The 16,378-nt window shown below is 47.4% G+C and overlaps 2 protein-coding genes across 4 annotated transcripts in view; one reads left to right on the top strand and one right to left on the bottom strand.

Annotated features, from left to right (window-relative positions):
* Positions 1 to 2,024: 2,024 nt before the first annotated feature.
* TEX46 (testis expressed 46) lies at positions 2,025 to 4,133 on the bottom strand. Its single transcript, XM_059686245.1, has 3 exons — positions 4,102 to 4,133; positions 3,841 to 4,003; positions 2,025 to 2,222 (listed from the first exon to the last, which is right to left on the bottom strand). Exons 1-3 carry the CDS (start codon positions 4,131 to 4,133, stop codon positions 2,025 to 2,027), a joined length of 393 nt encoding a protein of 130 aa, XP_059542228.1.
* Positions 4,134 to 7,243: 3,110 nt separating this feature from the next.
* KDM1A (lysine demethylase 1A) overlaps positions 7,244 to 16,378 on the top strand; it is a 67,993-nt gene continuing 58,858 nt past the window's right edge. For 2 of the 3 annotated variants that reach the window (XM_059690872.1, XM_059690871.1), the window contains exon 1: positions 7,245 to 7,731. In XM_059690872.1, coding sequence (XP_059546855.1) covers positions 7,390 to 7,731 — 342 coding nt within the window. In that variant the 5' untranslated portion in view covers positions 7,245 to 7,389. Of the gene's footprint in view, positions 7,732 to 16,378 lie in introns of all 3 variants that reach the window. The other variant, XM_059690873.1, reaches the window with a different exon arrangement.

Below are 16,378 nucleotides of genomic sequence, written 5' to 3'. Positions count from 1 at the left end.
CACTGTTGCAACTCCAGCTCAGCCGGCTGGCTGAAAGCATGGGGATTGTTTAGCTTCTATAATTGCAACATAGTTTCTTAGAGTGCAAGCTCAGAGCCCAGCAACGGCAGACGGGGAACCTTGGCTTCCTCCATCACTGGAGCAAGCAAGCCTCCTGTTCGCTTCAGCTGCCTGGCTGCCGGCCGCCATCTTGGTTGGCAGTTAATTTGCATATCGCCCTGATTAGCCAATGGGAAGCGTGTCAGAGGTACGGTTAATTACCATGTTTGTCTATTATTAGATAGGATGGAACTACCTGACAGTCAATGTGCCCCCCTGAGGGGTCCCGGATTGCGAGAGGGTGCAGGCCAGGCTGAGGGACCCCACCAGTGCATGATTAGGGCTGGGAAGGGATGTAGGAGGTGGGCCAGCCAGGGAGGGACCATGGGAGGGCTACAGGGTATGTCTGGCCTGTCTTGCTCAGTCCCGATCGGCAGGACCCCAGCAGCAAACTAACTTATCAGTTGGAGCGTCTGCCCCCTGGTGGTCAGTGCACATCATAGCGAGTGGTTGAGTGGCCTTAGCATATCATTAGCATATTACACTTTGATTGGTTAAACAGACGACTGGACAACCGGACACTTAGCATATTAGGCTTTTATTATATAGAATGAATGTATACAAGCCACTGTATTAGGTGCTATGGGGAGATATACAGATGAGCCAGATGCTGTGCTTGCCCTCAAGCATCTATAAACAAGTCAGAGGGTGAGGAGGGGATATAGAAATCTGTACAAATCAAGTGTCAGCGGGTTGTGGCACGTTCCGCTGTAGAAGTACAGATACAATGCCAGGAGAGTGCTAAGGAAAGAGATTCGGCACAGCTGGGTTGAAGGCAGCCTCCTGGTGGTGGTAGCTTTGGAAGAAGTGAAGAATTGTAACAGCAGAACGGGAAGAAAAGGGCTTCCAGGGGACGAAACCGTGTGCGCAGAGATGTGGATGCAGCTGGGGGACGGCCAGTCATCTGGTTTGGTCAGAGTTCCCGAGACCCGTGGGAGAGAGGTGATTTTAAGTAGGACACCAACAAGGCACGAAGTCACAGTGAGGTAGTGCTGCCCTTTCCAACCTCCTATGGGGAAGAGTCTCAGCTTGGTGCTAGCATACCTTTTAAGCACTAACACTTGCTAAATCTCCTTTTTTTCAACCCGAAATTCACAGGTTCAGATCCATCAGAAGGCAACCCAGCTCTGGTTGGAACTTAATAACATCACTTAGTTTCCATTGTCTCTATTTTGACAGTTAAGGTCTATTTCAGGCAAATGATGCTGTTTTTAATTTACAAATAAATTATTTACCTTGATTACTATGTTCCTTTACAGATACATTTATTTAAGGAAAAATAGTCCATTTAAAGGGACAATGTTGAGTTAAACATTCAGGTGACTTGTGACTATGGCAAAAATCACTAAGGTGGTACCCTAATGACTGATGTTTAGGGTACTTTGGCATAGAGTATAAAGCGTGTGAGGGTGAGAAATGCGGGGGGGGGGGGGGAGGAAGGGCGCGGGGAAGAGCCTGGAAAGGGGATAAGATCATGGAGGGCCTGAACACCAAGTAGGGAGTATGGGTTTTATTCTGTCAAACATGGGTAGACGTTGGCTTGAGAACAGGCAATGAACACACTCAGAGCCTGGCCTGGCAGGGCTTGCTCTGGCCTCTGGGTGCAGAGTGAGGAGGAGATCGGAGGGTGGGACAGCAGTGGGGAGACCCTTGGGAGACTCAAGGTGAGCAGGTAAATAGCGCTCTGAACCAGGGTTGGGGTGGTCCAACTGACGGGGAGGAAGGGCTGGGTTCTAGAGCCGTCAGGTTGTGTCATGGGATGCCATCTGGCTGGCCTGGTGAGTAGATTGCTTTTCTGGAGGTGACCTTTCAGCGCCCAGTCATCCTCTCCAGTGTGATTTACTAAGAAAATCCAATAGTCTCTGATGGGGTTTTACTGAGTAAAGGTAGCACCAGAAGAAGCCAGCCCACCCCAGCCTCCGCCCTCAGGGGGAATTGGTCGTGCACTCCGAGTAGATAGAGAAGGGGGACTCCTGTCTCCTCGGTCTGTGCTTCCTCTCGGCAAACATCTGCTGACCGCTCGACCGCTTGTGGTGACTCATTTTATTCCAAACGATGAACATCTGATTTTCTAAGACCTTCAGCTTCATTTCACTGAACATAAGCCGTTCAAGGATCTTATCCTGGAGGGCAAAGCAGGCGTGCAGTCTCTCGACTTCTCTCATGCTCATGGCGTTGCATTTGGGTTCGGCTTCGGGGGTCTTTCGTTTCTCTGTCTTTTCCTAAGCTCCCGCCAGCAGGAAAAGAGGGGAGGTTGGTTAATAACGAGAGGTCCCCCCTTCCCCTGCCCGGTGATATATAACTGTCACCTTAATGGATTCTCACAGCCAGCCCGCCAGGAGAGCATCGTGTGGGTGAGAGAATGGGGGCTCAGCATCATCCAGCTTGCAGGAGAGACCCCACACCCCCAGGACCCACAGTTCCCTCTGGTTCATAGAAGAACATAAAACCTTTAACCCAAATGTATCTGTCTCCAGGGCTGTGCATTCCCCAGGGCGCTGAGAGTTCGTCAGGCCCTGCGAAGTCTCTGCTGCCCAGTCTCAGCGTCTCAGGACACGCTCTTGTCTCGATCGTCCTCATCTGCCCCCTCACCCAGAGCAATAATACTTTAGCTGTTCTTTTTTGGATTCAACTACAAATTCCTGGTCTTTCCAACCCTTTAAAAATTAAATCTTTCAGACACACAAAAAAGTAAATATTACAGCAAATACCCACATCTCCACACTAGTGTAAGAAGTAAAACATCACAAATGCAATTGTTGCTCACTCTCCTAGAGTGTCTCCCTCCCTCCCTGAACGCATCTCAACTGCAATCCTGAATCCAGAGTTTACTTTTTCCATGTGGAAGTTGAAAAATCCTGCCTTAATGTACTTTCACTAAACATGTGCTTTTGGGGGGTAGGGGGTGGGGGGGAGGGGTAAGAGATCAACCAAGGGACTCGTATGAATGTATATAAGCATAATCAATGAACACAGACAGTAGGGGGGTGAGGGCATGTGCTGGGGGGTGGGAGCAGCTGGGGAGAGGTCAATGGGGGGGAAAAGGAGACATACGTAATACTTTGAACAATAAAGAATTAAATTTAAAAAATGTGCGTTCAGAAACAAGATAGGGTATTGTTTGGCATGTTTTTGAACCATATAAAATATGTCATAATTCATGTACATCTCTCCTATCTTCATTATTATATTTTAGCGATGTATCTATGTTATACACGTGTCTTTAGTTCATCCATTTTCTTTTTCTTTTTTTTTTTACATTTTATTGATTTTTTACAGAGAGGAAGGGAGAGAGATAGAGAGCTAGAAACATCGATGAGAGAGAAACATTGATCAGCTGCCTCCTGCACATCCCCTACTGGGGATGTGCCCGCAGCCCAGGTACATGCCCTTGACCGGAATCGAACCTGGGACCTTTCAGTCCGCAAGCCGACGCTCTATCCACTGAGCCAAACCGGTTTCGGCCAGTTCATCCATTTTCATGTTTTCCTTTAAAGTGAGTGTTGCTGTTGCCAAAGCATGTTGACGTCAAACATGAAGTGGCAGAGTCTAGGGTGGTCCCGACTTCCTAGCCTTGTGAAGGGTGAGCTGCAGAGCAAAGACTTAGAGGCATGGGTGCCTCAGCCTTGCCCCATTATCCTGACATCCGCCGCCCCCCCCCCCCGCCCCCGTCCCCCAGACCCCAGACTACCTGTGAATATCCCATCACCTTCAACTGAAGCTAAGGCTCCTCTTGCTCACCTGCTGGGTCTCTGGGGGGGTAGGCTTGAATTCATACTTGACCAGCCAGTTGCTAAGCAATAGCAGGAGGAAGAGGAACCCAAACAAGGCTGGCTTATAGCTGATCATCCAAGCCACCAATGCTCCTATGGTGCCCGAGGAATCAAGTATCTCGTGGAGAGTCCTAAAAAAAGACATTAGGTCTCCCAGCATTCTAGCTTGGTGGCACCCAGGCCCCAAGACCCAGCCTCAGTCCCCCCTCCAGGACAGTTGCCCCCATACCAGGAGTCATGGCTGCCCCTCCTCCGAGTCATGACCATCCCCCTCCCCCAGCCCCCAGTTGTTGCATAACAATAATATTAAGTACTCCTATGTCTTAATCAGCCACTATGTGCCAGACTTTGACAGGCAGTTTGCAAGCAACATCTCATAATGTCCTCATAACAGCCAAGTGATGTAGGCCTTAGCGATACTTCATTCAATCAACAGTACTTAAGGGCCTAGCTAGCCACTGAGAGTAAAATACCCAGTCACACAGTCCCTATCCTCATAGTGAGGGAGACTGCAAATAAAAATTATCCAGAATTTGGAAATAAGGCTAAAAGTTTACTGCAAGTTTGTTGACAGTAATACTAGAATATTATCTAACTGGCCCACCTGTTTGTCACCTGATGCTTTTGGGGAGGATAACTTTGTTTGACTTACTACTTAATATTGATTAGGGTCCCCACTCTGTAAAGTCAGATGTCAACTTTTATTGATTGGTTTTTAAAATATGTTTTATTAGTTTTAGAGAGAGAGGAAGGGAGAGGGGGGAGAGAGAGAATGTGAGAGACACCTAGATCGGCTGCCTCCTAAATGCCCCCCCCCCCTCCAGGATTGTGCCCTGACCCAGAATGGAACCGGAAACCCTTTGGTGCATGGGACAGTGCTCAACCAACCAAGCCACACCGTCCAGGGCCAGATGTGAACTTTTTTTTTTTTTTAATATATTTTATTGATTCTTTACAGAGAGGAAGGGAGAGGGATAGAGAGTTAGAAACATCAATGAGAGAGAAACATCGATCAGCTGCCTCCCGCACACCCCCCACCGGGGATGTGCCCACAACCAAGGTACATGCCCCTGACCGGAATCGAACCTGGGACCCTTCAGTCCACAGGCCGTCGCTCTGTCCACTGAGCCAAACTGGTTACGGCCAGATGTGAACTTTTAAAAAATGGGTAAGTTGCTCTAGCAATTCCACTTGGGCATATATATCCCAAAGAACTGAAAGCAGGGTCTTGAAGAGATATTTGCACACTCACGTCCATAGCGGCATTATTCACAGCAGCCAAAAAGTGGAAGCAACTCAGAAATCCACCAACAGATGAATGGATAAGCAAAATGTTGTATATACAGACATTAGAATATTATTCAGTCTTAAAAATGAAGGAAATTTTGGTACATGCTACAACATGGATGAACTTTGAGGAGATTATGCTAAATGAAATCAGCCAGTCACAAAAAGACAAAAGCTGCTTGAGTCCGGTTATAGGAGATATTTACAGTGGTCAAATTTATAGATACGGAAAGTAGAATGGTGGTTGGCAGGGGCTGGGGGTGGGGTGGGGGGAGTGTTGGGGAGTTATTGTTCAATGGGTTCAGTTTTTAAAGATGAAAAGAGATCTGGAGATTGTACAATCATGTAAATGTACTTAACACTAGTGAACTGTGCACTTAAAGATGCTTAAGATGTTTAGTTTTATGTTATATATATTTTACCACAATTTAAGAAAATGAAACTAAACCCCGTTATAGGCCTACCGCACTTAATTGTGTTTTGCTTTATTGTGCTTCACAGGTGTTTTGCTTTTCACAAATTGAAGGTAGGACCCTCCACCAGCAAAAAGATTATGACTGGCTTTATTGTGAAACTTGCTTTATTATGGTGGTTTGGAACCCAAACCACAAGATCTCCGAGGTATGCCTGTATTTCTGGGTAAAAAAATAGATAAGCAGCAAATGTATTTTTAAAAAAACACGTATTTCCTTATTGATTTAAGAGAGGAAGGGAGAGAGAAAGAGAGATAGAAACAGCAATGACAAGAGAGAACCACCGATTGGCCGCCTCCTGCATGGCCCCCACTGGGGATTGAGTCCCCAATCCAGGCATGTGCCTCTGGCCAGAATCAAACCTGGGACCCTCCAGTCCACAGGCCAACACCCTATCCACTGAGCCAAACCAGCTAGGGCGCAAATGTATTTTTTTTGTGGGGGGAGATAAATGCAAATAAGTTCTGTCTGAGAGAAAAGATAAGCCCCGAAGTTTAGTTTTATGGCATTGTAAGACATCAACGGCTTTTTCTTATTTAAAAACTAGAGGCCCGGTTGGGGGGGGGGGGGGAGGGCGGGGAGAGGCCACAGGACGTTGGCTGTGGGAGCACACTGACCACCAGGGGGAAGCTCTTGCGTTGAGCATCTGCCCGCTGGTGGTCAGTGTGTGTCATAGCGACTGGTCGACTGGTCATAACAGTCACTTAGGCTTTTATATATATAGTTACCTTGCAATCCTTTCCTAGCATTCTGTTTTCCACTGACCAATGACTATACAGTGGGGCCTTGACTTACGAATGTCCTGACTAATGAGTTTTTTGAGATACCAGCTGTCTCTGGCCGATTTTTTCCATTGAGTTGACAGAGTAATTTGGGTTAATGAGCTCCTTAAGGAGCTCGGTCTCAGAATGAATTAAACTCATAAGTCAAGGCCCCACTGTATATCAATTTTTTAATGTTCTCCTTTGAACCAGCTTTATCATCCTGCTGTTTCTAAATAATAAACAAATAAACAAACAAATATTTGACATGTGTTCACTATTTTGTAGAAACCGGTGTATGGGGGAGGGAGCGGACAAAGGGAATGGAGGTGTGAGGGAGCAAGGGCATGAACAAAGCTTTGGATGCAAGAGCAATCCTGTTGGACTCCAAACTGGATTTATTAATTACTGTCCATTTTATTGCCACGAAATTTGTTTGCTCTCCAAGATTTCCCCAGTACAATCAAGGACAATTATAAATAAGTGAGATTTCCCATCCCTAGGCCATATGCTCTTTGAAAGCAAGAACTATAATTAAGCCCTTGTCACCTATATTGGTTGAATCGACGCATAGGTGAATGAATAAATGAATGAATGAATGAATGAGTGAATGAATTTATAAATGCATACAAATCCCTGGATGAAATGGTCGCCCTCGGAGGTGTAGTCTGGCCCAGAAGCCCTAAGACAAGGCCGGTGTCGGGCCAGCTCCAAAGGCCAAGGAGACGCTCTGGGAAAGCACCGCGCTCTTTGCCATGGTGCCGCTCTAGCCGCGAGGACGCGACTCTATGGCAGCGGGAGAGGGCGGGGCCGTGGGTGTCTCCGGCCTTTTTGTCCGGACGCGACGGGAGCGCGCTCCGCGCCTGCGTACGCGACGGCGGTGGGCAGCGCGCGGCCGGGAGAAGCGGGGCTGGGCGACGCGGCCCCGATCCCACGCACCCGCGGACCCGCAGGCTGAGCGGCCCCCTACGGCTGTCAGCAGCCCGGCGGCCCGAGATGTTGTCCGGGAAGAAGGCGGCGGCCGCGGCGGCGGCGGCCGCGGCTGGCTCGGAGGCGGGCGCTGGGGTAGCGGCAGGCTCGGAGAATGGCTCCGAGGTGGCCGCGCCGCCCGCGGGCCCGTCGGGCCCCGTGGAGGCCGGGCCGGGGGTGGCCGGGGAGCGCACTCCCCGCAAGAAGGAGCCTCCGCGGTCCTCGCCCCCCGGGGGCCTCGCCGAGCCGCCGGGGTCCGCCGGGCCTCAAGCTGGGCCTCCCGTCGTGCCTGGTTCTGCAACCCCCATGGAAACGGGAATCGCCGAGACTCCGGAGGGACGACGGACCAGCCGGCGCAAGCGGGCGAAGGTGAGGCCCGACCCCTCCCTCCAACCACACCTCCCAGTGCCTCGCTTTCCCGAGGTCGTGCCGCCCCCCCCCCCCGGCTTTTCTGTCCCCCGCCCACCCAGCTCTCCCGGTGGGTCCATCTCCAGCCCCCCCCCCCCCCAGAAGCTGGATGAGGGAGGGAAGGTCGCTGCCGGTGGTGATGCGGTCTTTGTGCTGGGACCCGGCCCTCCTGGGAGACGGGGACTGATGGGGGGGCTCGTGCACCTTTTCATTTTCCCGAGTGGGAAACATGGCTCCCTGACATGGAGTTGTGGCTGGCGTGTTGGAGACTCGCATCGCTCGTTTGCCCCCAGATGTGCCTTTCAGCTGGGAGCCCTGGGGCTGTGGGTGATGGATGCTAAGGACGTGCCGTAGCCAGAGAGACCGAAGAGAAAGGAACCTCTTTTTCGTTCCCTGGATGTGTTGATGTGTGATAGTTTTTCTCTTTTCTTTTTATTCTCAGTGATTTTTTTTATTTTTTTTTACAGCTGAAGCTGATTAAGAGGGCTAATATCAATCAGTCTAGGTTCAAAAGTATGGGAAGGAAAAGATTTGCCACGGACTAGTACATGCAGACAATAGCAGCCTCGCCTCTCCGGGTGCCAGAAGCCGTGTTCAGAGCCTCATTAACGTTTTCTTTTTTGCTGAACACCAAGGGGCAGGTATGGCCAGCTTCATTTTAGGAATGAGTAAACCGAGGCACACAGTTTAAGCGACTGGCCCAAAGTCACAGCTGCTGAGTAAGTGGTGGAACCGGAATGTAAAGCCCTACACTTTGGTATCTGGTGATAAGGTCTCATCAGCCTCCGAAACAAAAGACCACACGGGATACCTACAGTGTATGGGGCACTGGGGCCGTACTAGAGCGCAGACTATATTTATTTATTTGTTTTTAATTTTTATGGAATTTATTGGGATGGCATTGGTTAATAAATTATATAGGTTTCAGGTGGACAGTTCCGTAATACATCATCTGTGTTTTGTATTGTGTATTCACCACCCCAAGTGCACAGACTTTAGACTTGGGCCTTTATTGGAGATTTCATGGTTCAGTTGAAAAAAACTAGAAATGTATGTACATATAATTTTTAAGTAAATATTTAAAATCATACAATTCATATAATTTTGTCCATACAAGTTTCCCATCTGTATATGATTTTTAAGTGGGTATACCAAGTCAGTGTGTATGAGGAACTTCTGTGTGTGTGTGTGTCTTACAGAGCATTATTGTCTCTCAGTTCTGGAGTCTGGAAGTATGAAATCGAGGTATCTGGAGGGTTGGTTTTTTTTTCTTAGGGCTGTGCGACTCTCCTACCTTCTGATAGCCTCAATATGAGGAGCCTCCTAAGATGAGCTATCAGATTGCGCTGCCCACTTCAGAGCTCTCTCTCCAGGAATACCTTGTGCTGAGTAAAAGGAGGAAAATATTTTGGGGGGCTTTTACCAAAGCATGGGTTAGAAAAGCACAGAGGGCCGGCCTGGCTGGTGTGCCTCAGTGGTTGAGTGTCCACCTATGAACCAGGAGGTCACAGTTCCATTCCCAGGCAGGGGGCGTGTAGGAGGCAACCGATCCAAGATTCTTTCTCATCATTGATGTTTCTCTCTCTCTCTCTCTCCTCCTCCCTTCCTCTCTGAAATCAATAAAAACATATTTTAACGAAATATGAAAAGAAAGAGCACAGAGGTTGTGACTCTCAGAAATGAAATAGAGGACAGAAACCTAATAGGGTTTTAATTTTACTATTTCAATGGAAAGTGTGGCCAGCAACCCATGTGATAAGATGGGGTTTTTTGTTTGTTTTTTCTTTTAGAAGTAGATGTTTTTAAAAGTGTGTTTCTTTTGGTTGGGGTTTTTTGTTTGTTTGTTTGTTTTTTTGAGAAAATTCACATACCATAGAATTTACCATTTTTAAGTGTACTACTCATTGGTTTTTAGCAGAATCAAAGGTGTGCAGCCAGCACCACAGTTAATTTTAGGACATTTTCATCACCCCTAAAAGACCCTGTACATTAGCAGTCAATCCCCATTTTCCCCTTCCCCAGCTCCTGATAACCACTGATCTACTTTCTGTCTCTGTGGACTTGCCTATTCTGGATATGTCATATACACGAAATCATATAATATGTGGCCTTTTGTGTCTGGTTTTAGCATGTTTTCAAGGTTTATCCATGTTGTAGTAGTACTTCCATTCAGTACTTGATAACTCTGGCCAAATAATATCCCACATTTTGTTTATTCATTTGATGGACACTTGGGTTGTTTCCACTTTTTTGGCTATTAAGGATAATTCTAGTGTCCCAGTGCATGGATTTGTGCACATTACAAGGAAAGTAATTAGAAGAAATACTTTAATACTGCTATTCGCGTCTTGCTAATGAAAAGAAAATTGGATTCTACTGAGTCTCCTATCTACCTACTCTAGGACTTCTGTGAGGATCAAATGAGATGAGGCAGGGGAAAATGCTCCACAAACATTTGGTTAAACTGTAAAATGTTTGCACCTGGCTAAAAAGCAAGTTGGGTTCCTAGGCTGAAGAAACTCCAAGGAGGCTAGTTGCTAGGGAAAGGAAGCCGGGAGTTACTACTTGGCATCATTGCCCAGCACCCACAGCAACCATTTTTCCAGGCTGGGCTGGGGGCCACATTTTGCACCATGGGGTCTTGGCAGCATTGGCTGAGATTGGTGGTGTGTCGCTCTAGGGTGGTGGCGGGGCCTGTGTCCCACTTGGGGGAAGCCGAGTGTTGGTTTGTCAGCGCCAGGTCCGTGGGGCCGTTTATTTTTAAGTGGCCAGTGTGCATCATGGCAGCTCCTCCGTTGAGCATCTGCCCCCTGGTGATCAGTGTACATCATAGTGACCGGTTGGACAGACGGACACTTAGCCTTTTATATATATAGATGTTTTCAGTTCTCTTGAGTATATACCTAAGAGTGGTATTGCTGGTATCTCTCGGTTTAACTTTTTGAGGAATTGTCAAACGGTTTTCCACAGCAGCCACACCATTTTACATTTCTACCAGTTGTGTATGAGGATTCCAATTTTTCTACATCCTTGTTGACAATACTGTCTGGTTATTATAGACTAGAGGCCCCGGTGCACCACATTCGTGCACTGGAGGGGAAGTCCCTCAGCCTGGCCTGTGCCCTTTCGCAGTCCAGGACCCCTCAGGGGATGTCCTTCGCGCTTCCGCAGAGGCTGGAGAGGCTCCTGCCACCACCGGGTCTTCTGGCTGAGTGGCACTACCCCTGTGGGAGCGCACTGACCACCTGGGGGCAGCTCCTGTTTTGAGCGTCTGCCCCCTAGTGGTCAGTGTGCATCATAGTAACTGGTTGTTCTGCTGTTCGGTCTATTTGCATATCAGCCTTTTATTATATAGGATAATAATAATGGATGTGAAGTGGTATCATTGTGGTTTTGATATACAGTATTACCCTAATGATGTTGAGCATCTTTTCTTGTGCTTATTGGCCATGTATATATCTTCTTTGGTGAAATGTCTATTCAGATCTTTAGTTCATTTTTAAATTGAGTTGTCTTTTTATTGTTGAGTAGAGTTCTTTATGGTGATTATAAAAGTTTTAAATTTTGATGTCCAATTTATCTCTCTTGACATTTTTGCTTCTGGTATTATATCTAAGCAAATATTTCCTAATCCTATATAATGATTTACTCCTGTGTTTTCTTCTGAGAGTTTTATAGTTTTAACTCTTGCATTTAGGTCTATGATCATTTTGGAAATAATGTTTTTAATATGGTCTGAGGTATGGGTTCAGTTTCATTCTTTTGCTTGTGGATATCCAGCACAGTTTGTTGAAGACTAGTCTCTCCCCCTTTGAATAGTTGGCATTGACTGACCATAAATGTAAGGATTTTTTCCTGAACTTTCAGTTCTCTCCTACTGATCTATAAAGTATTGTTTTGTTTGTTTGTTTGTTTTGTTTTAATAATTCTTTATTTTTGAAAGTATTACATGTCCCCTTTTTCCCCACCATTAACCCCCTTCAGTCCCCCTCCTGCCCCACCCCCAGGCTGCCCCAGGCCTTCAGCACCCTATTGTCTGTGTCCATATTCATACAAGGTCTTTGGTTGATTATCTCCCATCCACACACCCTCCCCCACCTTCCCTCTGAGTTTCTGCATTCTGTTCCCTGCTTCCATGTCTCTGAATCCACTCCGTTCATCTGTTTATTTTGTTCATTAGATTCCACATATGAGTGAGATCATGTGATACTTGCCTTTCTCTGATAACTCTCCAGGTCCCTCAATGCTGTCTCAAATGGTAACAGATTCTTCTTTTTTTACTGCTGCATAATATTCCATGTTATAAATGTACCACAGCTTTTTTATCCACTTATCTACAGACTAGGAGCCCAGGGCGTAAAATCGTGTGGCCTGCCCATCCACCCACCCACCACCCTACCTTGACACCCAAACCTCTCCACGTAGAGCTCCAGCGTGCCTGGCCCAGCCCCCTGACCCTCTGGCCTTCTCTGGCCGCTTCAAGCCCCAACCTCAGTCCCTTGAGTTGCCTCGTGCTGGTCCCGCCTGCTGCACTGTGCTCCTTCCCCAGGCAGGTGAGCGGCGGGGTGCTCTGAGTGTGAGAGGTGGGTGGTGAAGGACTGGTGAGGGGGGCGCTATGGGCCCTCACCCCCGCCCTCCCGGGCACGGGCCTCCTCCAGGCGCCTCCCCACTTCCACCCCATCTCCAGGAGCAACGCCCCGCCACACACGTGCAGGCAGCCTCCTCCTTAGCGGTCCTGACTGTGACACCGTTAGGTCCAATTAGCATATTACCTCTTTATATATATAGATGAGCATTTGGGTTGTTTCTAGATCTTAGCTATTGTAAATTGTGCTGCTATGAACAGAGGGGTGCATACATTCTTTCTGATTGGTGCTTTGGGTTTCTTAGGCTATATTCCTAGAAGTGGGATCACTGATTCAAATGGCAGTTCCATATTTAATTTTTTGAGGAAACTCCATACTGTTTTACATAATAGTTGCACCAGTCTACATTCCTACCAGCAGTGTACTAGGGTTCCCTTTTCTCCACATTCTCGCCAGCACTTGTCATTTGTTGATGGCAGCCATTCTGACAGGTGTGAGATGGTACCTCATTGTCATTTTGATTTGCATCTCTCAGATGATCAGTGACTTTGAGCATTTTTTTCATATTTCTCTTGGCCATCTGTATGTCCTCTTTGGAGAAGTGTCTCTTTAGATCCTTTGCCCATTTTTAAATTAGATTATCTTCCTTTTGTTAAGTTGTATGAGTCCCTTCTAGATTTTGGATATTAACCCTTTATCAGATGTATCATTGCCAGATATGTTCTCCCATACAGTGGGCTCTCTTTTAGTTTTTTTGATGGTTTATTTTGCTGGGCAGAAGCTTTTTATTTTGATGTAGTTCCATTTGTTTATTTTCTCCTTAGTTTCCTTTGCCTTAGGAGATGTATCTATAAACATACTGCTACAAGAGATGTCTGAGATTTTGCTGCCTATGGTTCTTACAGGATTTTTATGATTTCACAACTTATATTTAAGTTCTTTATCCATTTTGAGTTTATTCTTGTGTATGGTGTAAGTTGGTGGTCTAGTTTCATTTTTTGGCATGTAGTTGTCCAATTTTCCCAATACCATTTATTGAAGAGACTCTCTTGACTCCATTCTATGCTCTTGCCTCCTTTGTGAAATATTAATTGAGCGTAATAGCTTGGGTTGATTTCTGGGCTCTCTGTTCTGTTCCATTGATCTATATACCTGTTCTGTGCCAGTACCAGCATGTTTTCATTACAGTGGCTTTGTAGTATAACTTGAAATCTGGTATTGTGATTCCTCCAACTTGGTTTTTCTTTCGCAAAATTGCTGCAGCTATTCGGGGTCTTTTTTGATTCCATATAAATTTTTGGAGTATTTGTTCTAGCTCTGTGAGATATGTCGTTGGTATTTTAATAGGGATTGCATTGAATCTGTAGATTGCCTTGGGTAGTGTGGACATTTTAATGATGTTGATTCTACAAATCCATGAACACGGTATATTCTTCCACTTGTTTATATCTTCTTCTCTCTTTTTTCAGTGTTCTGTAGTATTCCAAGTACAGGTCTTTTGCCTTCTTGGTTAAGTTTATTCCTAAGTATCTTAATTCTTTTTTGTTGCAGTGGTAAATGGGATTGTTTGTTTTCATGTGTCTCTTTCTGTGAATTCATTATTGGTGTATAAAAAAGCCATCGATTTTTGGGTGTTGATTTTGTATCCTGCTACATTGCCAGATCCATTTATTATATCTAGTAGTTTTTTGATGGAGTCTTTAGAGTTTTCTATGTACAATATCATGTCATCTGCAAATAATGAGAATTTTACTTCTTTCCAGTTTGGATGCCTTTTATTTCTTCTTGTCTGATCGCTGTGGCTAGAACTTCCAGTACTATCATATATAATAAAAAGGCTAATATATTAAGTGCCCGGTCGTCTGGTTGGCCATTCAACCAATCCTATCTAATAAAAGACAAAAAGGGTAATTAACTGTACCTCCGCTACGCTTCCCATTGGCTAATCAGCAAGATATGCAGATTAACTGCCAACCAAGATGGCGGCCGGCAGCCACGCAGCTGAAGCGAGCAGGAGGCTTGCTTGCTCCAGTGATGGAGGAAGCCAAGGTTCCCTGCCTGCTGTGGCCCCGCTCTGAGCTCTGAAAGCAACAGTTCCAAAAGCAACAGAGTTTCAATTATAGAAGTTAAACAAACCCCAGATACCTGCTTTCAGCTAGCCGCGGCCTCAGAGCTGGGAGTGCCAGTGAAGGCAACAGAGTTTCAATTATAGAAGGTAAATAAATCCCAGAATAAAAGAAAAAAAAGAAAAAAAGGAGAGGCTGGGAGCTTATGTCACAGGCCAGCCTGAAAACTGCCCTCAGCCCCTCACCCAGACTGGCCAGGCACCCCAGAGGGGACCCCCACCCTGAAGGGGGTGTGACCAGCTGCAAACAGCCATCAGCCCCTCACCCAGGCTGGCCAGGCACCCAAGCGGACCCCCACCCTGATCCGGGACACCCTTCAGGGCAAACCAGCCGGCCCCCACCCGTGCACCAGGCCTCTATCCTCTATAGTAAAAGGGTAATATGCAAACTGACCCTAAGAGCAGAAAGACTGGGAATGACTGTTCACTATGACACACACTGACCACCAGGGGGCAGACGCTCAATGCAGGAGCTGCCCTCTGGTGGTCAGTGTGCTCCCATATGGGGGAGCTCTGCTCAGCCAGTACAGCGGTGGTGGTGGGAGCCTCTCCTGCCTCCTCAGTAGCGTTAAGGATGTCCGACTGCAGCTTAGGTCTGCTCCCCGCTGGCAAGTAGACATCCCCCGAGGGCTGCCGGGCTGCCAGAGGGATGTCTAATTGCCAGCTTAGGCCCAATCCCCCAGGGAGCAGGCCTAAGCCAGCAGGTGGTCATCCCCCGAGGGGTCTCAGACTGTGAGAGGGCACAGGCCGGGCTGAGGGGAACCCCCCCCCCCCGAGTGCACAAATTTTGTGCACCGGGCCTCTAGTCAAAGTATAATATGTTAATAATATGCTAAGGCTGCTCAACTGTTTGCTATGATGTGCACTGACCTCAGGGGGCAGACGCTCTGACCTGTAGGTTAGCTTGCTGCTGGGGTCTGGCTGTTCAGGACTGAGCAAGATGGGCCGGACACACCCTGGAGCCCTCCAGTGGTCCCTCACCAACTGGCCAATCTCCTGTGTCCCTCCCTGGCCCTGATTGTGCACCAGGGGGTTCCCTCAGCTTGGCCTACACCCTCTTACAATCTGGGACTCCTCGGGGGATGTTGGAGAGCTGGTTTTGGCCCGACGTCAGAACAACCAGTTGCTATGATGCACACTGACCACCAAGGGGCAGATGCTCAACATAGGAGCTGCCCCCTGATGGTCAGTCTGCTCCCACAGGGGAAGTGCTGCTCAGCCAGAAGCCAGGCTTATGGCTGGCAAATGCAGTGGCAGTGGCAGGAACCTCTCCCACCTCCACAGCAAAACTAAGGATGTCCAGCTGCCGGCTTAGCCCCACTCCCCGCCTAAGCCATCAGTCAGACATCCCCCAAGGGCTCCTGGACTGCAAGAGGGCGCAAGCCGGGTTGAGGAACACCCCCCCCCCCAAATGCATGAATTTCATGTACCAGGCCTCTATTCTATATATAAAAGCCTAAGTGACCGAACAACTGAACAACAGAATGACTGGCTGACAGGTCACTATGTTGGGGTGAAATGTCCTATAAATGTCAATTAAATCCATCTGATCCAGTGTGTCCTTTATTTATTTATTTATTTTTTAATATATTTTATTGATTTTTTACAGAGAGAAAGGGAGAGAGATAGTTAGAAACATCGATGAGAGAGAAACATCGATCAGCCGCCCCCTGCACACCTCCCACTGGGGATGTGCCCGCAACCCAGGCACATGCCCCTGACCGGAATCGAACCTGGGACCTTTCAGTCTGCAGGCCGATGCTCTATCCACTGAGCCAAACCGGTTTTGGCCAGTGTGTCCTTTAGAGTCACTGTTCCTTGCTAAGTTTTTGTCTGGAAGATCTATCCAGTGAAGTCAGCAGGGTGTAAAAGTCTGCTGTTATGACTATATTAGTGG

Source organism: Myotis daubentonii, chromosome 3 (assembly GCF_963259705.1).
Source record: "Myotis daubentonii chromosome 3, mMyoDau2.1, whole genome shotgun sequence".
Taxonomy (NCBI): domain Eukaryota; kingdom Metazoa; phylum Chordata; class Mammalia; order Chiroptera; family Vespertilionidae; genus Myotis; species Myotis daubentonii.
The sequence above is the reverse complement of the archived record's forward strand: the minus strand, read 5'-3'. Positions and strand labels throughout refer to the sequence as shown.